At 43.6% G+C, this 25672-nt stretch overlaps 1 protein-coding gene across 16 annotated transcripts in view; it reads left to right on the top strand.

Moving 5' to 3' along the window:
• The window catches only part of LOC118386573 (collagen alpha-1(XII) chain-like), a 93794-nt gene that overhangs the window by 63729 nt on the left and 4393 nt on the right, over positions 1–25672 (top strand). For all 16 annotated transcript variants that reach the window (XM_052523374.1, XM_052523381.1, XM_052523382.1 and 13 more), the window contains 26 exons: positions 570–699; positions 1355–1474; positions 1942–2094; positions 2297–2413; positions 7064–7216; positions 7381–7455; positions 8275–8414; positions 8568–8691; positions 8910–9053; positions 9230–9394; positions 9528–9566; positions 9696–9834; positions 11836–11978; positions 12598–12707; positions 18829–18987; positions 19262–19339; positions 20966–21052; positions 21495–21548; positions 21971–22066; positions 22648–22701; positions 23992–24045; positions 24160–24213; positions 24598–24669; positions 24801–24836; positions 24940–25006; positions 25121–25306. In XM_052523374.1, coding sequence (XP_052379334.1) covers positions 570–699; positions 1355–1474; positions 1942–2094; positions 2297–2413; positions 7064–7216; positions 7381–7455; positions 8275–8414; positions 8568–8691; positions 8910–9053; positions 9230–9394; positions 9528–9566; positions 9696–9834; positions 11836–11978; positions 12598–12707; positions 18829–18987; positions 19262–19339; positions 20966–21052; positions 21495–21548; positions 21971–22066; positions 22648–22701; positions 23992–24045; positions 24160–24213; positions 24598–24669; positions 24801–24836; positions 24940–25006; positions 25121–25306 — 2749 coding nt within the window. The remainder of the gene's footprint in view (positions 1–569; positions 700–1354; positions 1475–1941; positions 2095–2296; positions 2414–7063; positions 7217–7380; positions 7456–8274; positions 8415–8567; positions 8692–8909; positions 9054–9229; positions 9395–9527; positions 9567–9695; positions 9835–11835; positions 11979–12597; positions 12708–18828; positions 18988–19261; positions 19340–20965; positions 21053–21494; positions 21549–21970; positions 22067–22647; positions 22702–23991; positions 24046–24159; positions 24214–24597; positions 24670–24800; positions 24837–24939; positions 25007–25120; positions 25307–25672) is intronic.

Genomic DNA, 25672 nt, shown 5'->3' with positions numbered 1-25672 from the left:
ACTAACCCTTCTGTTCTACGTGATAATGTTACTACTGCCAAAGCACTGAAGGCATATCACTCACAACAGTTAATTGCTGATTAGTAAGATGAATTAAATGCTCGGTAAGATCAACATTATCACTGGAAACATTACGTTACCTTGCAGTCTATTATTAATGACTTAAACATGAGCACCAGTTAAGGATAGCCCAGCTGTGCTGCATCATTGCTCCCTACCTAGCAAGGTAACTATTGTGTTAACAGACTCTACTTAACTAGAGAAAAATGTAAGGAGTCTTTTAGCATGCTGAATTTGAAATGAAAGGACACTTGAGCTAAATCTTCAGATGTTTTTTTTTTCAAGAGGACAGGAAACTTTCATTATTAGCCTCCTGGTTACCCCCGTTTTCTCTATGCTGCAGTGACGTATCAGCTAGGCTAGCAGCGACACATAGCTTCCATTAGCAATTACATTCCTTTGTGTGTTGAGGCACTTTGCTCCGCTAGGAGCTGAAAGGACTATGTCAAGTGTGTTGAGAAGCCGTTTTTGAAGGAACTGACAGTTCTTTCTGGTGTTTTTCCTTACAGACCGTTGTCCCTGGCAACAGAAACAATGCCATCCTGCAGAACCTGCTTCCTGACACTCCCTACAACATCACTGTGGAAGCCATCTATGCTGATGGAGCAGGGGGATCGCTGAACGGGCCCGGACGCACAGGTAAGGCGGTTAGAAAAGTGGTCAGGAAGGGTTCAGTCTGGTATATTGAACACCTAATGGTCTAGCTAGTTGTACATAATTTCCAAGCCTGATGAGCTGGGAGTGAGACCTGTGCACAGGAGTGGAAAATACTTTAAAGAGCCATGCAAAATAGCCAACCGATTCCAACATGTTTCAGTTTGAAGAGTTCGGAGGATTGGGGAATTCACAGTAGAGCAACTGGGAAAGCTCAACGACTGGCGAACATTAGTCCCGAGTTACACAAACAATAGAAACTTTATGTCTTGGCTTGGACCGAGGCACCACTGTGCCAGCTAGGCAGTTTGGATGGGCCTCGCTCCAATGAGGAGCTTACGCCGCACCCGACTACCCACCCATCCACTGCCCAGCTCCCTCAGCAAGACCATGGAAAAATCTATCCAATCTAAACACATGTATTACTCATAATGGTCTTCATAAACACAGGAGGAGGAAAAACAGCAGTAGTCTAGCAGCAGGCCGGGCTGTGTGCTATGGTAATGTGGTGCCTTACTGCACTGAGGGTTAGCCAGACTGGAAATGGTGTCATGGCCCTACTTGCTGTTGAGGGTAATTGCTGTGACTGATTGAATGTGGACATGTTTCTGCTCACTCTGTTGCTCTGCCTTGGTTACAGTTGGCCTGCTGGAGCCCAGGAACCTGCGTGTTTCGGACGAGTGGTACACCCGCTTCCGTGTTGCCTGGGACCCTTCGCCGTCTCCGGTGCTCGGATACAAGCTGGTCTACACGCCTGCGGGTGAGATGACGTCCGACTCTGTGCATGCAATCATGAGCAGGGACCCATAACACGCTCGGAAATAAAAGTTACAGCACTTCACAATGTCACAATCCCGTGTTTTACTCGTCAAAGGTCGCAGTGCAAACTAAAAGTTTGACAGCAATGACTAAGTAAGGATCCAGAATCATTTGCATGAAATCTAAGGGCCATCTTTACATTTCAAATGAGATAGGTCTGCTCTTCTCCTTATCCTCATGAGTAAAGTTGAGATTGTGTTGTAGTGTAGCTGTTATTAAAGTAGAGATTGTGTTGTAGTGTAGCTGTTATTAAAGTAGAGATTGTGTTGTAGCGTAGCTGTTATTAAAGTAGAGATTGTGTTGTAGCTGTTATTAAAGTAGAGATTGTGTTGTAGCTGTTATTAATGTAGAGATTGTGTTGTAGTGTAGCTGTTATTAATGTAGAGGTTGTGTTGTTTTTACCTGCAGAAGAAGATCAGAGTAAGAGCTTGGACGTGTTTGTGGGTGACGTGACTTCATACACCCTCCAGAACCTCCTCCCTGGCACCACCTACGATGTCAAAGTGTTTGCCCAGTATGATGCTGGCATGAGCGGGGCCCTCGAAGGACAAGGAACAACACGTATGTATCTGATCTACAAATATCATCTTTCTGAAGCATCAATGTCAACCATCCCCAAATGGCTCCCTATATAGTGGATTACTTTTGACCGGAGCCCTATGTGCCCTGGTCTGTAGTAGTGCACTATGTAGGGAATAGGGTGCAAATTTGGGACTCGGCCTTGAAGTCAGTCTGAGAAATGTCTTCTTGTGTTCTGCTCCAGTCTACCTGAACGTCACCAACCTCGAGACCTACAACGTTGGCTTCGACAAGTTCTGCGTCAAGTGGAGTCCTCACAGGGCTGCCACCTCCTACAGGATCAAGCTCAACCCTCTGGACCGTAAGTCTCAGCCAAGCGTTCATTTCAGATCGCACCTTTAAGCTTGGCTACACGAGAGACTATTTTTCTACCCTGAAGAATTGCTGCATTATAATTGAGTTTATGCTTCTTCTTATGTCTGAAGCCATAAAGGAGACTTCAGAAGGAGCATCAACACATGCTGTTGGTGTTAGTCAGTCACTAGTCAGAGATGCTATAGATCCCCACTGATCAGAGCCACAACCTCCTCTGTGTCCAGAACATTGGAATGGTACGGTGCTGGCTGTTGAGATTGGGTCTAGAGATTCACACGACTGTTTATCCTCAGCCCGCCCCTGTGTTTATCTCTCAAAGGAGAATGCATCAATGTGGCGTGTTCCGACAGCATCCGACCACCAAGTGTTAGTTGTCTCTGTCTGAAAAGATGACATCCTTTTTATTACTGTCGGCATTTGAATCCATCTGTATTAATGTTCACATGTAGACCTAGGGCGGTGACTGTCATGACATTGTGTCAGATGGCGACTGTCATGCAAATAACTGCTTGTTCTCATGGTAATTGACCGTTAATTAACGTAAACATGTTTAGCATCTCCAGGCCTCCACGCATATACAAGCTGCTGATTTGGAACATCTTCCGTTTTTCCAAAGTCTAATAAATCCACCATCACAATACGTCCATTGTTTCTTTTAGGCAGGTCTAAAGAAACATTATGATATGGAAGAAATGTATTTCAGAAGAGCAGAATATGAGTTGGCCCTACTGTATGTTATCTGGCTAGGTGCCATGCCAATGGGAGCATAGGCTGTAGGCTAGTTCATTTAATAGACAAGATACGCCCATAAATTCTGTGCCATTATTTTTTATTATATGATTTTATAGTAAGCTTTTACCATTCCCGAGCGAGTGCGCATATGAGCTATGTTGAGCGTGAAAGTGACCATTTGAAACAGGTCCTACAGTGCTAGATTTTGAGTTATTTGGCAACTTTTAGTTGTGAATGACACAAAACTTCAGAATGTCTTATAAATCCAAACATATATGGGCTGCTCTATACAACTATATTGGTGATTTGTAAAAAGTCACAAACAAAAAGCTGTTGCACTAGCTGTTCCCTCATCAAGTGAAAATATTCGAACTCATCAGACTATTCTCAATGTAATCTTGTCTTTATTAATGTGCGGCCTTTGTTTTGATTTAGAATGGACCATTATCATCCGTCTGCACTCGAATAGCGAATGGCGGCTGCGCTTTCCCGTTGTCCCTTTTTCAATCATTCCGATAGACCACTCCGGTTTCACAGCAGAGAAATGTGCTTAAACTGTTTTACGTGTTCAACTTCAAATTCATCATCTCCAGCATCATCTCCAGCATCATCTCCAGCATCATCTCCAGCATCATCTCCAGCATCATCCCAACATCAACATATGTGAAAATGTCACATTTCTATGTTTTGTTGAAAGAAATATGTTTTGTTGAAAGACAAATGTTTCCAATGACATAATCAGTGTCCATCATGTGCTTTCGCCTACTAATTGTCTAGTAATTGGTTGATGGTGTCATTGGAAACATTTCTTCCTCTATCTTTTTGACTGCAAAACATAGAAAAGTGCTATTTCCACATACAGTGCATTTGGAAAGTATTCAGACCCATAGACTTGTTCCTCATTTTGTTACGCTGCAGCCTTTTACATAAGTATTCAGACCCTTTACTCTGTACTTTGTGGAAGCACCTTTGGCAGCGATTTACAGCCTCGAGTCTTCTTGGGTATGACGCTACAAGCTTGGCACACCAGTATTCGGGGAGTTTCTCCCATTTTTCTCTGCAGATCCTCTCAAGCTCTGTCAGGTTGGATGGGGAGCGTCGCTGCAAGGCTATTTTCAGGTCTCTCCAGAGATGTTTGATCAGGTTCAAGTGCGGGCTCTGGCTGACTCAAGGACATTCAGAGACTTGTCCCGAAGCCGCTCCTGCGTTGTCTTCGCTGTGTGCTTAGGGTCGTTGTGCTGTTGGATGGTGAAAATATCGCCCCAGTCTGAGGTCCTGAGCGCTCTGGAGAAGGTTTTCCTCAAGGATCTCTCTGTACTTTGCTCCGTTCATCATTCCCTCGATCCTGACTAGTCTCCCAGTCCCTGCCACTGATGGAGGCCACTGTGTTCTTGGAGACCTTTAATGATGCTGACATTTTTGGTACCCTTCCCCAGAACTGTGCCTCGACACAATCCTCCTCGGAACTCTACGGACAATTCAGTTTCATTTTGGAGGATCCAATAGGTTAGACCAATTATTATACGTATTAAATCGTAAAAAATAATATTATTAATTCTGCCGTGCGTAATACGCGGTAGACTATTAGGCTATTTGGCTATGTATTGTATAACAACAATCATTATTTTGTTTCCCAATTTCTTTTTTCAGTAGAGGTATAAACTGTTAAAAACAAGACGCAGTATCTCAAGGATTTAAATATGAACATGGTAATCACTACCCATGACATATTTCCAAACTTAAGCAGGCTTTGTTTGCTTGTGTCATAAAGACAACTGTGGTAGAGAATAGAGAACACTCACCGAAAGTAAACAGTCCCCAAGGTTTGAAAAGCTAGCGACCTGACAGACTGAGCTTCAAGTCAGTATTGGAATGCCAAGTGTTTGTTACGGAAGTGAAATGCGGTTGTGGAATGAGGATCATAGCATACATCTCTGCGCAATAATCTTGGTCTTCTACCTTGAGGAGCAAGGGGTCAGCCCAGGAGAAGTGATTGAGGGGATATTTGCCCTTATAAGGCCATTGGTCTCATGGTTCATTTGACCAAAAATATCACATTTTGGAAAACGTTCTCCATTTTCCCCAAAACAATTCATATTGAATTACATGTGTAGCGTGACAACAACGATATTACATCTATTTGCCTTACCGCAGCACTGTCATGGCCCCAGCTGAATGGCATTAACTCTGCTTTTCGTACTCAGAGAAGACCCGTGATTTTTACAAGGAGCAACGTTTCAGGCGGCGGCCTCGGCAGTCAACACATGTCAACATGTTTCTTTTCTCAACACATGTCAACATGTTTCTTTTCTCAACACATGTCAACATGTTTCTCTTCTCAACACATGTCAACATGTTTCTCTTCTCAACACATGTCAACATGTTTCTCTTCTCAACACACGTCAACATGTTTCTCTTCTCAACACATGTCAACATGTTTCTTTTCTCAACACATGTCAACATGTTTCTTTTCTCAACACATGTCAACATGTTTCTCTTCTCAACACATGTCAACATGTTTCTCTTCTCAACACATGTCAACATGTTTCTCTTCTCAACACATGTCAACATGTTTCTCTTCTCAACACATGTCAACATGTTTCTCTTCTCAACACATGTCAACATGTTTCTCTTCTCAACACATGTCAACATGTTTCTCTTCTCAACACATGTCAACATGTTTCTCTTCTCAACACATGTCAACATGTTTCTCTTCTCAACACATGTCAACATGTTTCTCTTCTCAACACATGTCAACATGTTTCTCTTCTCAACACATGTCAACATGTTTCTCTTCTCAACACATGTCAACATGTTTCTCTTCTCAACACATGTCAACATGTTTCTCTTCTCAACATGTCAACATGTTTCTCTTCTCAACACATGTCAACATGTTTCTCTTCTCAACACATGTCAACATGTTTCTCTTCTCAACACATGTCAACATGTTTCTCTTCTCAACACATGTCAACATGTTTCTCTTCTCAACACATGTCAACATGTTTCTCTTCTCAACACATGTCAACATGTTTCTCTTCTCAACACATGTTTCTCTTCTCAACACACGTCAACATGTTTCTCTTCTCAACACATGTCAACATGTTTCTCTTCTCAACACATGTCAACATGTTTCTCTTCAACACATGTCAACATGTTTCAACACATGTCAACATGTTTCTCTTCTCAACACATGTCAACGTGTTTCTCTTCTCAACACATGTCAACGTGTTTCTCTTCTCAACACATGTCAACATGTTTCTCTTCTCAACACATGTCAACATGTTTCTCTTCTCAACACATGTCAACGTGTTTCTCTTCTCAACACATGTCAACATGTTTCTCTTCTCAACACACGTCAACATGTTTCTCTTCTCAACACATGTCAACGTGTTTCTCAACACATGTCAACATGTTTCTCTTCTCAACACATGTCAACATGTTTCTCTTCTCAACACATGTCAACATGTTTCTCTTCTCAACACATGTCAACGTGTTTCTCTTCTCAACACATGTCAACATGTTTCTCTTCTCAACACATGTCAACATGTTTCTCTTCTCAACACACGTCAACATGTTTCTCTTCTCAACACATGTCAACGTGTTTCTCTTCTCAACACATGTCAACGTGTTTCTCTTCTCAACACATGTCAACATGTTTCTCTTCTCAACACATGTCAACATGTTTCTCTTCTCAACACATGTCAACATGTTTCTCTTCTCAACACATGTCAACATGTTTCTCTTCTCAACACACGTCAACATGTTTCTCTTCTCAACACATGTCAACATGTTTCTCTTCTCAACACATGTCAACATGTTTCTCTTCTCAACACATGTCAACGTGTTTCTCTTCTCAACACATGTCAACATGTCTCACATTTCTCCTTGTTTTATCTGTGTGTAGCCTCCAGTAAAGGTCAGCAGGAGATCACCATTACTGCAGCTCAGAGCCAGTACTGCTTCAAGGGGCTCTCCCCCGACGCTCTTTATAGTGCCACCGTGTTCGTTCAGACCCCTAACCTCGAGGGCCCTGGAGTCAGCGCCAAAGAGAGAACATGTGAGTATTTACATTTGAGTAATTTAGCACACACTCGTATCCAGAGTGACTTGCAGTCAGTGCAGTTACCTCAGTAGTCTTCAGCTTTTTACACACGATGTGCTATCCGAATGTGTCATTTCTTTGTTGATGTTCACTGACACTTTGTTGTCTCTTTCTCAAAGTGGTCAAACCTACTGAAGCCCCAACGCCACCCCCCACTCCTCCACCACCACCTACCATTCCTCCTGCATGGGCAGGTAAGAACCAATGGCGCCATGATGACTACGACATACAGTATCCATCACCTCCATATTGCCAAAGCACCAAACGGCACCACATTCACCAATGCTATATAGAACATTTGAAGCCTTCCTTGGAGCCCAAACAAGGTGTCAACTGCAAAGTCATCGACATTTGAATTTGAGTGTGTTTTAGTGCAAAATGTTGCGAGTCATAAAAAGCCAGGTTCAGTAAACATGCAATGCCATCAAAATCTCACTATTTGTCAGAAGCAGAGACCTGCAGAGATATTTCCTCTGGATCAGAGTGGTGCCAGTGTTAAAGTAATGGCCGCCACATGCTCCACACAGACCCTCCAGGGGTTTTTCAATGGGAACTCACCCATTGACTAATGACTGACCTAGGTGTTGAGAAAGTCCAAAGAAGCTGTTTGTTTGATAAGGTATGGTGTAAAACTTGTTTATGGATCCTGACTTGGAAGAAGGGGATTGCGAGAGATACAAAAATAAAGTGCTCTATCACATCAGGCAGACATTATCTCGAAGCCTTTATAGTAACCAAATGTTCCTAGTTTTTTTTCCTCTTCATTTTCTTCAGGAAAGTGTGATCAATTAAACCAATAATTGCCATGTATAGCTTCATTATGTCATTTTCTTTCTCTCAATGATTTTGTTTGTGAGATTCATGCAGACTTTATTTTTATTTTTGAGGTTGCCGACTCTCATTATCATGCCTTTCTCTGTTATCGGGCCTGGTGTTCCAGGCAGCCCAGAATCTGGTGCCTGCCATGGAATCTTTTAAGTGCAGTTCACTGAGTTCTTTCTCTTTTGCCTCAGTGTGCAAAGGTGCCAAGGCAGATGTGGTGTTCCTTATTGATGGCTCTTGGAGTATTGGAGAAGACAGTTTCCGGAAAGTGGTGCAGTTCGTCTTCAGCATGATTGGAGCCTTCGACGTCATCGGATCGACAGGAATGCAGGTGTGTCGTGCTGTAAATAGAGGGAAAAGCACATTGTAATAGTGGAAAAAAGCATGTTGTAATTGTTAGTGAACTTGGCGAACTGTTTAGAATAATAGGTGCGGTGTGAAATCGTACGATAACTCCTTGTAATGCGTTCTACTTTGGAAACAGGTGTCGTTCGTGCAGTACAGCGACGAAGCGAAGACAGAGTTCAGGCTGAACTCTTACTCGGACAAGGGCAACGCTCTCGCTGCTCTACAGCTGATCCAGTACCGAGGAGGAAACACCAAGACCGGTGAGGCTCCCCAAACCCAGCTTCCATCAACTAGGCTGTCTCCCAAATGCCCCCCCCTATTCCCTATATAGTGCACTTCTTTTGCCCAGGGCCTTATGTAAAAGTGACTTTGCAATGGACACCAACATGTTTCATCGGAGCCAGGCATATATCCACCCGTTGAGTATACATTGTTGTCTATCACCTTCATTAATCTACCTTTCTTTGTTCTTGATCAGGCGCTGCTTTGATGCATGTCAAGGAGAAGGTGTTCGCCCCAGAAAATGGAATGAGGAGGAATGTCCCCAAGGTTGTGGTAGCTGTCACAGACGGTCGCTCTCAGGATGAGGTGAAGAAAAACGCTGCCACGCTGCAGCATGCTGGTAAGGGTTGCTCAATTTGCTGCACAGCAATCTTCAAGTCAACCCAGTGTTAGACATATCCCATAATGCTTGTTGTATATGTTGTCATTGAGGTATTAGCAATCTGTAGCATTTTAGCATCACCCCAGGCACATAGTGCGGTTGGTTTTCTGAGAATGCATGTGCTCCTTCTCCAGGTTACAGTGTGTTTGTGGTTGGTGTTGCCGATGTGGATTTTGCTGAGCTGCAGAACATTGGCAGCAAGCCAAGCGACAGACACATCTTTGTTGTGGACGACTTTGACGCCTTTGCAACTATCCAAGACAACCTTGTGACCTTCATTTGCGAAACAGCGACGTCATGTAAGCTGTTTTGTTGTTTGTTATTTTGGATACCACTTATAGTATTTAGCTGTAAGCGATTTTCATTTATCGCCCAAGATAAAATTCTCGAAACAAATTGAACTGTTGCTAATCTTTGATATTATTTTCACAGCTTGTCCCCTGATCTACCTAAATGGATTCACATCGCCTGGTAAAAATGCTCAGATTATTATTTATGTACATCTCACATTAGAACCGTCTGCAGAAACCGCATGCATCATTCCCTCATTGGTTTGAGAAGTTCTAGAACTTAAAATGAGTTCTTCACCTTGTGCTGTAGGCTTCAGGATGCTGGAGGCGTTCAACCTGACAGAGAAGACCTATGGCTATATCAAGGGAGTGTCTATGGAACCTGGTTCCTTCAACAGCTACACAGCCTACAGACTCCATAAGAACTCCTTCCTGACCCAGCCCACCACGTGAGTTGGCGATACCATTGTCTTGGATTACAAAATCACCAGGTTTTTCAGAAGTCCTGTTTGGAAATTTTACACGCTATCATTGTCTTTGGCTTTGAATGGTCAATTCTTGTGGTTGTACACTGCATAGCAAAATGTACGTGGACACCTGCTCGTCGGACATCTCAATCCAAAACCATGGGCATTAATATGGAGTTGGTCCCCCATTTGCTGCTATAACAGCCTCCACTCTTCTAGGAAGGCTTTCACTAGATGTTGGAACATTGCGGCGGGGACTTCCATTTAACCACAAGAGCATTATTGAGGTCGGGCACTGATGTTGGGTGATGAGGCCTGGCTCGCAGTCGGCGTTCCAATTCATCCCAAAGGTGTTTGATGCGGTTGAGATCAGGGATCTGTGCAGGCCAGTCAAGTTCTTCTTTGTGCACATGGGTATTGTCATGCTGAAACAGGACCGGGCCTTCCCCAAACTGTTGCCACAAAGTTGGAAGCACAGAATCATCTAGAATGTCATTGTATGCTGTAGCTTTGAGATTTCCCTTCACTGGAACTAGGCCGAACCATGAAAAGCAGCCCCAGACCATTATTCCTCCACCACCAAACTTTACAGTTGGCACTATGCATTCGGGCAGGTAGCGTTCTCCTGGCATCTGCCAAACCCAGGTTTGTCAGTCGGATTGCCAGATGGTGAAGCGTGATTCATCACTTCAGAGAACGAGTCCAATGGTGGCGAGCTTTACACCACTCCAGCTGATGCTTGGCATTGCGCATGGTGATCTTAGGCTTGTGTGTGGCTGCTCAGCCATGGAAACCCATTTCATGAAGCTCCCGACGAACAGTTATTGTGCTGATGTTGCTTCCAGAGGCAGTTTGGAACTCTGTAGTGATGGGTCCCGTTCTGTGAGCTTGTGTGGCCTACCACTTCGAGGCTGAGCCATTGTTGCTCCTAAACATTGCCACTTCACAATAACAGCACTTCCAGTTGACCGGGGCAGCTCTAGCAGGGCAGAAATTTGACAAACTTGACTTGTTGGAAAGGTGGCATCCTATCACTGTGCCACGTTAAAAGTCACTGATCTCTTCAATACGTGTCATTCTACTGTCAATGTCTGTTTGTGACATCGGCTGATGTAAAAAGGGCTTTATAAATACATGTGATTGATTGATTGATCTATGGAGATTGCATGGCTGTGTGCTTGATTTTATACACCTGGCAGCAATGGGTGTGGCTGAAATAGCCGAATCCACTCATTTGCAGTGTATTCCTGCACTGCTTTTGTGAGCTAATGGATTTAAGGGATAATTGAGTTGCAGCACATTATAATGATAGTCTCAGACTCTGAAAGCTTGTCTCTGCTCGAATCCAGGAAGACTGAGGAGATGTAGGTCAATGCAGGGAGTGCAGGTGTTAAGAACTGACTTGTTTAAACATTACCTTTTTGTGGGCATTTCCCATGCAGTAAAAACTGTATTAATGTTGGTTTGGCACTTGGAGAGGACACGTCATACTCAACTATGTTCAGACAAGATGTTAGACCCCATGCCCCTCTAAACTAGGTCAATTAATGTACGATGTCCTGCTTATTTGCTTGTAATTGGCTGACCCAACAGGTCCCAAAATGTCAGAATATGGACTGCCCTATAGCAGTGTTCTAGCTTAATCTGAAGTTCTGGCGTGCTGCTGGGTTCACTCATCCCACGTAGCTCCGAGACATCCAACTACACTGGCTATCTCCTACACCGTACATCTCTAAGCGTTTTATCAGCCACACGCACAGTAGGCCTATCAAATACTGTATATCTCCAGTCAGCTTAACCTTCCGCCACGGAGTTTTACCTCTGCTTGCGACTCTATGGAAAAACATCAGCCACATCACGGTGGTTCATAGGCATAGAGTAATACTGTACACATGTATGTTAATGGTGAATTGATTATTGTGGATTTTGTCTTTTTTTTAAATGGTCAGTCTTATTGTTGGGGTTGTGTGGGGGTTTGAACAGGGAGATCCACCCAGACGGACTACCTCACTCCTACACCATCATCATGATGTTCCGTCTCCTCCCGGACACACCCAACGAGGCCTTTGACATCTGGCAGGTGTCCACCAAGGACGACAAGCCTGAAGTCGGGGTCACCATTGATCGTAAGGCTCTGTAGCTCTGAGGATTTGAAGGGGTCGAGTACATAGGGTTTTACAATGAGGGTTACAAGATGTTACTGGTGTTGCATCCCAAAATGACCCCCTACTCCCTACATAGTGCACTACTTTTGACCGGAGCCATATGGACCCTGGTCAAAAAAAGTAGTACACTTCATGGGGAATAGGGTGCCATTTGTGACACGGCCATCGAGGAAGGAGGAAGTAGTGTTGTGTGAGGAGGCGATATCATATCGAGCAGCTGTAGATAGATTTATGTTGTTCTGTCTGATGTTCTCTCATGGGAGCAGTGAAGGGACCGTAATGGGCTCCAGAGCCCAGGGCTGCTTTGGTCTCCCTCAGTAACCACACTCACCCTCCTCCGGTTCCAACATCCTGTATAAGCTATCTTCAGCTGGCCTTTATAAAGCCCCGGCCATGTTGTTTGTGATGCAGCTTTCACAAAGCATATCTGCTTCATGATACACTGCCCGTTGATGACAATGGTATTGGAGTCCTGTTTCTAGTTTAGGAGCTTTGCATGACACCAAGTCCTAATGCGACGTTGGAGAGCTATCTGTAACCTCTTTCTTTTCTCTCCTCAAACTCGTTTTTCTCTATTCAGCTTCCAGCCAAACAATTTCGTATTATAACAAGGATACGAGGGGGGCGATCCAGAGGGTCACATTCGACAATGATCAAGTGAAGAGAATCTTCCATGGAAGCTTCCACAAGGTAAACCCTGACTTGCCTGTCTGCGTGACTGTTGGGATTGGAGGAATATACTGGGTGTAGTGAAGTTAATGGCCAGATTATGGAACATTCAGGGGCCTGGCGACTGGACTTGAGGTATGGCACGTCAATCACACTTGTCTCCTTTCTTCTTGCCGTCAGCTTGCATGTCCTGAGGATACACAGATAATGAGAAGGGATACCTGGCATTCCTAATACATTGTATATTACAGGAGGTGTACCTCCGGGTACAGCTACAGACATGTGTTCTGCAGAACAGTGTCTGCTCATGCAAACAGATGGTCTTTGGCTGTAAGTTGTATAAAACCCAATGTTACATGACGCATAGATTGACGTTATTGATGGTAATCAAAGCCTCTCAAAGTAATCAAGCGATAGAAGTGGCCATTGATCTTTTACCCGTTTGTTTGGACTTTGAAGCTAATCAAATGACTGGTTCATGCTAAGCTGAAGTGGTCATGTTTGGTCCAGCTCCAACTCCACATTGGGCTCTAATTCGATGGCTGTTGGTTTCCCGGGAGAAGCTGGACTGAGTGGGGCAGAGAAATCAGACTCTGTTGGCATATTGGATCTCTTGGATCTCTTGGATCTGTTGGATCTCTTGGATTAGTGCATTAAGTTGTAGCCTGAGGGAGGGAAACCATTTAAAGATGAACCATAGGCAGTCTGTGTATACTCTGTGCATTAAGAGCTATATGGAAGTACTTCCCGCTGGTATTTACTGGAGTTTCCATTTACCATAAGGTCAGAGCCGTGTGCTCATAGGGGCTGTGGACATAGTCATTTAACAACGCTATCACAAACGTTCACTAGAATCTATAAGTCCTCTTGCGGAGACCATTCAAATGTACTGCTAGTCGCTGCTTGGCGTGCTAGTCTGGAAAATATTGGGTCACTGCTATAACTATTAAATAATTACATCAGAGAGGCAGTGGAATGCCAGGCTGGGGGGAGGTTTTTCTGCCTGCCTTTCGCTCGCTCGCTCTCTCTTTCTTTCACTCGCTCTCTCTTTCTTTCTCTCTCTCTCTTTCTTTCTCTCTCTATCTCTATCGCTATCCCATTTTTGGCTCTGCTGCCGTTTCTCTGCCTGGATGTTGGATGCAAGCCTTGCCTCTGTTGCCTCTGGTAGCCGACCGCAGGGGAATTCTCGCCGTTGCTGTAGGGGCGGCGACTCTGTTCTGCGGTTTACCTCCCAGCATGGTTATGTATGCTGTATCTGTCCCAGTCTTCCAGCATGGTTATGTATGCTGTATCTGTCCCAGTCTTCCAGCATGGTTATGTATGCTGTATCTGTCCCAGTCTTCCAGCATGGTTATGTATGCACTATCTGTCCCAGTCTTCCAGCATGGTTATGTATGCACTATCTGTCCCAGTCTTCCAGCATGGTTATGTATGCACTATCTGTCCCAGTCTTCCAGCATGGTTATGTATGCTGTATCTGTCCCAGTCTTCCAGCATGGTTATGTATGCTGTATCTGTCCCAGTCTTCCAGCATGGTTATGTATGCACTATCTGTCCCAGTCTTCCAGCATGGTTATGTATGCACTATCTGTCCCAGTCTTCCAGCATGGTTATGTATGCTGTATCTGTCCCAGTCTTCCAGCATGGTTATGTATGCTGTATCTGTCCCAGTCTTCCAGCATGGTTATGTATGCTGTATCTGTCCCAGTCTTCCAGCATGGTTATGTATGCTGTATCTGTCCCAGTCTTCCAGCATGGTTATGTATGCTGTATCTGTCCCAGTCTTCCAGCATGGTTATGTATGCTGTATCTGTCCCAGTCTTCCAGCATGGTTATGTATGCACTATCTGTCCCAGTCTTCCAGCATGGTTATGTATTCACTATCTCTCCCAGTGTTGTCCAGCTGGGCTCAAAAGTAGTGCTCTAAGAATTTGTTCTTTACTGACTTGCCTAGTTAAATAAAAAAAATGTAAATAAAGTGTAAGGAATAGGGTGCCATTTGGAAACCAAGCTAGGAAATGTCCAGCTCTCACTTGGGGACAGGACCTCAACCACACTTCTTACAGTGACAGACTCACAGACAGACAGTAATGAGTAGGGATTGAGTAGGGTAAAGCGCTTTTCACTTGTAATTTCCCTCAGTCAGTGTAGCGGTTGAAACTTTCCTTTGCAGGATGCATAATGTATTTTTAAGAAGTAGATGACCGTGTCAGTTACAGAACTGGTGACTTATAGAACCCACTCTTCTCGCCCTGCTGCCAGAATATGCAGCATAAACAAACACAATTTAGATGGGCTAGCTTGAACCCAGACTCTCACTCCCTTATTTGATTGATGTCCTGGTTTGTTTTCTTAGCCAACTCTGGCAGGTTTAGGATAGTGTTGTGTGGTGAGGAGGGCTATGGGCTTTTAAACAGCCGGGTTGCACTGCTTCACCGCAAGGCTGATTTACCTCGACCTAAGCAGTCAGGAAATTGCTAATTCAGCGTTTGAAAGGTCTTACTTACCGCCGATGATACAAAATTCCCTAAAATAGGTTTAACAGATGTGCTCCACTGAAGGAATTGGGAGCCTCCTGTGTGTATATTGGGTCAAAATACAATTCCATTATATCAGTCAGTAAAAAAACCCTCACTGCTACTGTTGTATAAGCCACTTGTTTTCAAACTTTTCTTACCCAGGGACCCCTGCCCAGGCAAACCGGCAACCCAGGAACCCCCATCATATCTTAGTAAAAAATCCAATCACATTGTGTCTTATTATCAGGTGAATGATAATGGCAAATAAAAGTAATCAACATTTTAGAATGAACAGATTTGGTAGACAGTTTCATTATTTTGACCTCCCCACAGTTCATTGGAAGAGGAAGTGTAAACTCAAACATAGTCTATTAGCTAGATAGATAAAGGTATCTTGGCAGTTTAGAGAAAATTGTACTGAAATTCACACAATAAGAAATCCTCAAACATTAGAACAAAATCAATAGCCATATGACCTGAATGCAGTTATTTTTATCTCTCCCTGACTGTCTAGCCTTCATTTGATTGTTAGTTTTCAAAGACGGTATTCTAAAAATATATACATAGTTTAATATATTTTATGGGTCGGCAGTGGGGGCAGCTTTAATAAATCCTCTTAAGGATCAGCCCTTTTTTTTCAATTGTCACCTAAAATGACATACCCAAAATCTAACTGTCTGTAGCTCAGGACCTGAAGCAAGGATATGCATATTCTTGATACCATCTGAAAGGAAACACTTATTTTTTTGTACCATCTTTGAAATGCAAGAGAAATGCCATAATGAATCATTCTCGCCCAGGCGCAATTTAGACTTTGGCCACTAGATGGCAGCAGTGTATATGAAAAGTTTTAGACTGATCCAATGAACTACTGCATATCTATTTAAAATGTTGTATCAAGACTGCCCAAATGTGCCTAATTGGTTTATTCATACATTTTCAAGTTCATAATTGTGCATTCTCCTCAAACAATAGCATGGTATTATTTCACTGTAATAGCTACTGTAAATTGGACAGTGCAGTTAGATATGTCTATGTCCTGGGCTTTTTTTTGGTTTCTTACAACCTCATGCTAATGAGGTGAGCACGAGGACAGGTCCCCGATTCTGTATTAAACTTACTCTTGAAAGTTGTAGTAGTAGAATGCACAAGGGGCAATTTCCAAATTGGGTAGGACATCATCAGTTCCTCTTGTCATGTTAGTCATTACATACCTTAGAGAGCTATTTATAATTTGTCAGAAGTGTCCAGATCTAGAAATAGTTTTTTTATTTAGTTTTGTTAGCCCATAGATATTTTTGTAATTTTTAGTCACTCAAATATATCATGAATACACATGCAAGAAAATTTGCTTTAAAATAGCAACATTTTCTTTGCACTCCATGACAAAATGTGTAGAATTGCAGGAAATAAGCCTAATAATTTTCTATACAGAAAAGATTATGTAATTTGATTCCATATTAAAGGGGTAGTTCGAAATTTTGGCATTGAAGCCTTTTATCTACTTCCCCAGAGTCGGATGAACAGGAACAGCCAGCATGCTAACTGTTCCTGTAGACTTCCAGTCATTGCGCTAAAGCTAGCTAGAAACTACCTCTAACTTCCTTTATATTGGATGCAGAGAAATAAAAATGTTATCCATGGTGTTATGTTGCAGCTAGCAAAAAAATAAAAATTGCGGACCCCGTTCAGTACCCATTTGGTGCAATATGCAGACAGTCTGTAACCCAGTTTGAAAACCCCTGGTATAAACCATCTCTATTTGCCTGTTTCTGATGACAGTTTGAATACTTTGTTCTCTTGCCAGTAACCCTTTCTTTCAACTAAGATTACGGTAAGCATATAGTAGGTTTAGCAGACCCTCAGGAATCAAACTCTAAAGCAGTTTCTTAAACCAAGATTAATAGCCATTTGGAGTTCGTTTAAATATCCACAAAGATGATAAATGAGTGTTGACATACCCTGACAGTATGGACTCTGCTTTTCATCATGCTGAAAGTATCAAACATTTAATTCGTTATCAAAAACCACTGTCTTGTGTTTGGATAATACAATAACAACCTAATGCATATTGTAAAGGCATATGGATTTCATGGAAGCTTGAGTCAGTGAGCAAAACGCAAACCATATGTAGACCAAATGGATAGAGAACACCCAAGACTTGTGAATGAAAAGGCTAATACATGTTAGGCGATGGTCATGTCAGAGAGAGAGAGAGAGAGAGGATATGGTCATATGATGGTAGAAGGTCTGGGAGGAGCTGTATAATCTGTCCCAGTCACTGACCAGAGGTCAAGGGAAACTCCGACGTCTGTAACTTGGATGTCACATCAGTGAGCTCACCGGGAATGCCATCTTTACGGTCCTGCCTGCTGCACACAACATTTTTTGAGGTTACGATAGCATTTTAGTATCCCTTTTCTTAGAGTTGAAGGTTTTGTGTGTCTGATTGTTGATGGGCTACAATGAGAGATTTGTTGTATTGCTGTTTCTGAATGGCTCAGCCCAAGGTCTTAAACCGGAGACAGTCTGAGGCTGTGTAGAGCATTCCTAGAGGTGCTGCATTTCTTCTTCACGCTAGAGCGCTGATGATGATGTCATTTCCTTGAGCCGAGTTTCTTTCTCACAGTACCGTTGCCTTATTTACCCTCTTGCTGTCCAAAATAGACTCACAGTTTCCATAAATTACGGAGCGTGCTCCGCTGTCTGTCTGCATGCTCTCCGAGAAGAATCCTGAGATACGAGTTTCCTCTGCTCGTGGTCGGCTAAACATAGCTGTACATTTGTCGACCACAATGAATTAAACAGTGTGTGGTTGTCAAACCTCTGGGGCTGACTCCAATGGCTCGGTACTGTACAGTATCATTTTGCATGCTCAGTAAGAATGTGGTTACTGGGCTACAGCTGAACTCCCCAGAACAGCAGCTAGCCTCTCAAAGCTTGGCAATATAGGAAAAGGGAGCACTTCTTATGCCGCGCCACAAAACAACATCATCAGAAAATGTGGTGAGGTCGATCTGAGTCAGGACTAGCAACGCAGTGTGTACATTGACTCTGTGAAACACAGTGGTGGAAAGACTCATCCTTGGTGTGCACCACATCACTTTAAACCCATTCACCGCAAAGTAAATGAGACAGATGATTGGATGGCGGTGCTCTGTAAATCAGTAGGCAAGCAAAACAGCTGATCCGGCATTGCCTACTGTATTCTACCACACTCGCTCAATCTTACTGATGATATGACATGCTATATGACTAATGTTATGTATTTAACAGTGAATGGAGATGACATCGATGGAATTTTGGTGATTATCTTATCCTGAGCGTATCTTACCCTGTGTGCACTTTTAGGATACTCTACATCATCGGAACACATTGAAATCATGTTTGTGTGCTGTTCTTGTTATTGTACTCTGGCCTATCTCTTTTGGAGAGATTCAAGGCACAACATATCAAGGAGAGGAAATAACACATCCAAATACACCCTGTGTCTCTCTGTGCTCTGTTGCCAACCCCAGATAACCCAATGATTTGCAGAGTTTTAGGATAGACAGCAGACGTTCCTAGACGAAAGTATGTCCTGGACGAAGAATGCAACAACTCTCAATCTTTTCTGTCTGCAGCTCCACATCCTTGTTTCCCCCACCAATGTCAAGCTGAACCTCGACTGCCAAGAGGTGGCGGACAAGGAGATTAAGGAAGCTGGAAACACGTCCACGGATGGCTATCAAGTTCTGGGCAAAATGTCCAAGTCCATTGGCTCCAAGGGTGAATCTGCAACTGTAAGTGAACTGTCATACAACATCAAAGGATATGGACCTACAAGCCTACTAGCATGACGGTTTTAGTGCTCCTGTGTATCTGAGTGCTGTTATGACAGGAGGAAGCCTTGAAGCTCACTCCCTCCAACATAGTGCATCCCAAGTGGAATGTGCCTGTTATCCTTATCTGATGCTCTGCGGGCTCTCTGTCTCCACGTTCTCCTTGTTTTCTTATTTTATATTTTGGGATGCGGAGGAAGTATGTAAAGTTTCCTTCTTCCCCCCTGTTCCACAGTTCCAGCTCCAGATGTTCGATATAGTGTGCACCCTGGGCTGGACGAGCAGAGACAGATGCTGTGACCTTCCGTCTATGGTGAGTAAGAGGAGCCTCAGTGGACCTCCGCTGAAATTTCCCCAAGGTACAGATCTAGGATCAGCTTCCTCTCCCCCCAATCCTAACCTTAACCATCAGTGGGGAAAAATGCCGATCAGTAACTAGGGACAACTTCACCCTACACCTCCCTGGAGGGGAGAGGTGGGACAACTTAACAGGCTGCAAAAAAAAGCTCTTGAGCAGTCTGTAAGCATCTTCACTGACCCAAATCCATAGTCCTTTTGACACCTGTGTGTGTGTACCTTCGGCCTGGCATGAGTGTCCATGACTGAGATCAAGTCCAGTTGTGTGTGTGTGTATGTGTGTGTGTGTGTTTGTGCATGCGTGTGAACATGTGCGTATTAGACAATGCATCTTGCTTGTCTCACCTTTTAACACGGCAGCCATCAGACGCATATCCATCGAACATCTCTGCTTTAGAACATGCTTACCTCATCCTGAACACGTGAAGAGGAACAATGGAAAAACAAGCCTGTATTTTCTGAGCCGTGTCTTGGATTCTAATGCTGTCCTGATAACTTGTATAACAGATGCAGTAAAAGTGAAACGGCGTCCCTACAAATCTGATTCCAAAAGGACAGAAAGCTTCGTATATTTCACTCAACCTATGGAAATGTGAATGGCGAGCAGCTACGTATGGCATGATTAGCACTTGACTAACCACCCCCAGGCAGTTGTTCTCTCTAATATGTCAAAGTCGAAGCTGAATGAAAAAGTGCCTCACTACAGAGCACATTTTGGCAGCAGAAAAAGAACGTTCATCAGTTAGAACAGGAAATCTCCGTTTTTTTTGTTTTCTTCTTAAATTATTCAAACTCTTGGAAGACTCTCAATGGATGTTTGTGAGGCACATTCATTTGATAATCCTAGTTGGCCATTCTATAATTATGGTCTCCTGTCCTGACTGTTAAAGAACCATGACTGGGTTTAAATGGCCCAGCTGCAGCTTCAAACACCTTTTGTCAAGGAGAGAGTGTTGCTGATTAGCAGTTACGCTGTCCCAGAGCCCGTCCGGTAGGCGGAGAAGCAACGTCTGTCGACTGTAAAGGCATCACAACTTCGAACGGCCTTCGACAATGCGTACATCCAGCAGAAAACAATACCAAACTGTCAAAGACAATGCCCCTGTTTGATCTGGACTTTCTCGCTTTTGTTCCGCCAGAGAGATCCAAGAACACGCCTCTGTTTCAACAAATCACAATCACTGTCGGTTGGACACCCAGAATGTGTTTTAATGTGTTTCATGTCTTGTGGGTAGGGCTTACAACAATGGACTTCCTGGAAACTCAGGCTGAATAGGGTTGCATGCCAACACATCTGCCTGATTAGAGTTGTTCTATAAAATATTGCTCTTATCTAGTGAGCATGTACTTCATCAGTTTGTCTTCCTTGAGATATACCGTACTGCTGGTACAAACGTAATAACATTTATCCTGTAACCTCCTGACCCTTCCTCTGCTTACATTTACATTACATTTCGGTCATTTAGCAGACACTTTTATCTGGAGAGACTTACAGTCAGTAATGGGTCTGTGTTTTAGCCCAACTCCTTCTAGTTATCGCAGCTCAACACTTCTCTTTGTCTGTTCCCTCCCCTGTTATCAGAGAGAAGAGTCCAAGTGCCCGTCCCTCCCCAACGCCTGCACATGTACCTCGGAAAGCACAGGACCCCAGGGAACACAGGGGGCAGTGGTAAGCACCAGATACACCCACTACAGTCTCTATTTGTCTCCAAATAGCACTCTGTTCCCTATTTAGTGCACTACTTCTGATCAGGGCCCATAAGGCACTACATAGGGAATAGGGTGGCATTTAGGACTTGTTTTCCTTCCATCTCTATGCTGCAGGCCAGGGTTTCTAGTGAACTCATTGATCTGCCGATCGAAAAGTATCTTTTTGACACATTTTGATTTCTGTACTGTACTGTTGCCTCTGACATACATGCATTCATTATGTAGGAAAGACTGTACAATGCACAACAACAAGTTGGCTGGTATTTCATTTTAAAAGGGCAAGCCAGAAGGAAACTACAGTGATGATTATGAAGCCCCCAGGGAGGGAGTATCCATCATGAGTATGGGTCTGAGCTTCTGGACACCCAGTGCTAACTTGACAAATGATCTTTCTTCACCAGGGCGCACCCGGTAGCAAAGGTCCCCGGGGTGAAAGAGGAGAGACTGGCCCGGCTGTAAGTACCTCACTAACCTCACCTCTCAGATTCCCTCTTTAGGACTGCAGGGCTATAACCGACGGCAGGCAAGTCATAAAGTGGTCAAGGCATTTGACACAGTTTGGAGAATGTGGGATATTGGAGACTCCTTAAAGCTTTTTCTGCTCTTGATGAAAACTGAGAACTGTTTACAGTTTCATGGCTTTGAAGAGGAAGGAACACATCTGAATTCACTTATTAGGAGTATGTCAGTCTTCTGGAAATTTCAGGGTGGCTTGGTTTGACAGTGTAGGCATTCCACGGTTTCTGGTGCCTTCTTCCAGAGATTGCAACAGTAGCATATTTGACTGCACTGCTATTTTCAGTCTGGAGAACTCAATAGCAACATTCTTTCCAGCTCTAATTGATACTTATCTCTCTTGTCTTTGTTTCTCTGATAGGGTCCAATTGGACCGCGTGGAGATACAGGATTGCCAGGACCTATGGGTCTGCCTGGCCCTCAAGGATCTAGCGGGCTGTCTATTCCAGGAGAAGCTGTGAGTCTCACTCTTACACTGAACACTCCACACTCACACATTCCACACGCCACATACCCTCCCCTCTCCCCAGCCACGGGCGTTGCTGCTGCGCACGGCTCGTTTCCAGCAGTTACACGTAAAATCCCACGATGCCGCCACACACCGAATAGGAATCATTATGTAAGGAAATCACAAGCTGCAGAGTAATTGTGGCAGAGGCCTGTTGAGCCTGCATTTTTTCATGTCTAGGGATATGTTAAACCAGCCTAATCTCAATGCATCTCAATGCAGCTCAATGCTACATTAATCACCACTGGGATTTCCTTCGCTGAAAAGCACCCGAACTCAAGACGAATGTTTATCCACTTCTTCACAACAAAAAAAGGAATTTGCCATTAGACTGTTCAGACGTCACCAATACACTTCCACACATCTCGCACAGAACTTTCATCACAGCGTGTTTATCTTGGGCTAAAGACAGATTGGCACAACACATTTTCTTAGATCTGTCACCTGAAGGTTAGTGAGTGTTGAGTTTGGAGGAAGTATTATGTTGTTATCCACTGAGTGTGAATGTGTTTCTCCCTCCTCTGTTTCAGGGCCGCCAAGGACCGAAGGGAGAAGCTGGTGATTCTGGGCTACCTGGACAGAAAGTGAGTGCTGCTTTGGCTCACCGGCCTGGCTGTGGTTTAGAACAGTAAATCGGGGATAATTCACAGGGTACAGATATTCTGCTTCTCTGGCCTCTCTTCATGTGGCAAGCCACAGACAATATTTCATATGAGGAGAACTCACAAAGAGGCAGGTTGAGATTCCCAAATTTGTATTGACTCTTTCTTGAAGTTAAGAATAACTGAGTGGAAAACAAATCACCTTGATATACAACGCTTCTTAACCAGGGGCTTCGGGTTAGGCTGTGCACATTAGGCCTTCCTCTTTGTGTCAGTTGTACTGTGGTCCATACAAAGCAGATGAGGTGATCATAGAATAATGGAAAATCCAGTTTCATGAGCACCCGTCTTTTTTTTTAACATACCAAACCTCTATGATAGATGGCATCGCTACACAGAACATAATGGTAAACGAGCATTACTCTGCTCACATAACATAGCTGGCTCTTCTACTTCATCAATATTGACGACATTATGCGAGCCCATCAATGATTTCCAGGCCTCGCCTGTGACGTTTTACAGAGCAACAATGCACTTCCATGTGTCGTCAAACGTCTGCATTTTAGAGATCCTCTGAGATGGTTTCCATGAAACTCACAATGCCATAAACAAATAGCCCCCTCCAGTCCTCATACATGAAATGGCATCTTTGTATTTCTAGAAAAAGCCTGCCCCTTTTATTTACTGATTTACAAGGAGAAGCCCCCTGTGTGTCTACCAGTAAACTCAGAGTACTTCTATGCAGAGGAGTCAATTGGGAACAAAGCCTTCCCCATCCCTACATTTTTGTTTTACCTCAGTTTAGAATTCATGCCGGTTTGTTGATGCCACAAGACACTGGAGAATGAATTACCCAAGTGTAAAATAATGATCAATTCCAAGATAAAAGCCTTGGTGAACCCATCGATTAAATAGATTGTGGCTAGTGTTTGCAGGTGAACATGATAGAACAGATGATATAGCAAAATGGATTTAACGACTTGCGGAGTATGCAGTCCTGATTTATAATGGCCAATAAAACGGATCTGGAATATATTATGTTCCCTGTACATTTTATGCGAAGCATCAAAGGCCAGAGAGGATTTGACAATACAAAAGGAAATTTGAAATAAATGGGAAATGTGCTGTTTGACACACAGGAAACTGGTGGTTAAATAAACTGGTTTGAGTTGGTTGGTCCAAAGGTAGGTGTCCTGTGTTAATGTGAGCTGTGAGAAAGAAATGAAGAAAGTCCAGCTCTCACGTGGGTTGTGTTTCCGCCTTTTCCCCCAGGGTCCACCTGGGATAGCTGGGACCATCGGCCCAATCGGACCTGCTGGACCGAGGGTAAGTAAAATCAATGGGCCTTTGTCTAATGATCATGCAATGTCGTCTGTCAAATGAACTTCATCCCATCAGCTCAACTTGTTTAACTCTATTGTCTGTGTGTTGTGAATGCAGGGACCCCAAGGAAAGGAAGGACAGGCTGGATCCAGAGGTCCAACAGGCCCAATGGTATGCTCAGACAAAGTAAAGTCAGGGAGATAAAGACATTTAAGAACGGTCAAACTCAGCCTCCTAAACTATAGTAAAGACAGACCAGAAGTTTCTTGAGCGTATTCTGAGTGGTTATTTTGTTTGTGTCACTGTATCTGAATGGTTCTTTTGTTTGCGTCACTATTTCTGGTTTGTTCTGTCCGTTGTTTGTGTCACCGGATTGATTGATTGTTTTATTTGCAAGTTTAAAAAAAATACATACTTTAAAAAAAAAATGTAAATACAATTTTAAAACTTGACAGGGATAACAACAAAGTTGATGACTTCCCATTGTGGTTCCTTGAAGTGCACGGTGCAATACATGTATTTGATTGGTTGATTTTTGGTCTTGTCACTATTCAGGGACCTCCTGGATCTCCTGGAATGCCTGGGGTTTCAGGAAAACCAGGAAAGCCTGGTGACACAGGTGTTTCGGTAAGCATCCACCTCACCAAATCTCATAATACAGTTCTGCATGTCATGCAAACCACTGAAAGGCAACGTTTTTGTGTCATACATCGGTATGCAGTGAGATGTAACGGCCTTGTACTTTCATTTCATTTCAGGGAGCCAATGGTATTAAAGGGGACAGAGGAGAGAGAGTGAGTAACATCTTCAGGGTTCTAGCTCCAAGTTGTGAACCACAGTAAATCTCAGTAAGTCATGTATATTCATCACCAAGCCTTCCTCTCTGTTTGTTTCTAGGGCGACTTTGCTCCTCAGAATATGATGCGATCCATTGCCAGACAAGTGTGTGAGCAGATAGTAAATGGTGAGTGGGCCTTTTTTTTCCTGCACTACATTTGTAAGTACTTCTTTCACCAGAGAGAAATCAAAATGTCTGTTGCCTTCTCAGTGTTTATGTTTATCATTGTTTTTTTTTCAGGACAAATGAGTAGAGTCAATTCCATGCTGAACCAGATTCCCAGCGGTTACCGTAGTAGCAACAACCCAGGTCCCCCCGGACCCGCTGGGCCCAGCGGTAACCAGGGTCCCCGTGGAGAGCCTGGACAGGCAGGCAGGAATGGATTCCCAGGAAGTTCAGGACAACCTGGCCAGCAAGGAGAGAGAGGTACGTCGTCAGGATGTCCATGACTGTCAGGAACCCAAGATTTCCCCTATGTTAACTGATAAAGCTGTTTATCAATAGGTTTAGCTCTAGGGTGTCAAACTCAATTCCTGGACGGCAGTATGTCTGCGGATTTTCTCTCCTCCCATGTACATGATTGACCAATTAAGGTAATTGATTATTTAGAAGTTCCCCTCACCTGGTTGTCTAGGTCTTACTACAAATTGAAAGGAAGTAATGCAAACCAACAGACACATGGGCCTCCAGGAATTGACACGCTTAGCCCAGCTGTTCAGTATCAGTAGGCTTAACTAGAGTGTCTTGCTGTGTGGTATTGTCACGGTTGGAACGAAGACAGGACATCTTTCC

Source organism: Oncorhynchus keta, chromosome 8 (assembly GCF_023373465.1).
Source record: "Oncorhynchus keta strain PuntledgeMale-10-30-2019 chromosome 8, Oket_V2, whole genome shotgun sequence".
In the NCBI taxonomy this organism is placed as follows: domain Eukaryota; kingdom Metazoa; phylum Chordata; class Actinopteri; order Salmoniformes; family Salmonidae; genus Oncorhynchus; species Oncorhynchus keta.
Note: the sequence above shows the minus strand (reverse complement) of the source record. Positions and strands in the feature narration are given on the sequence as shown.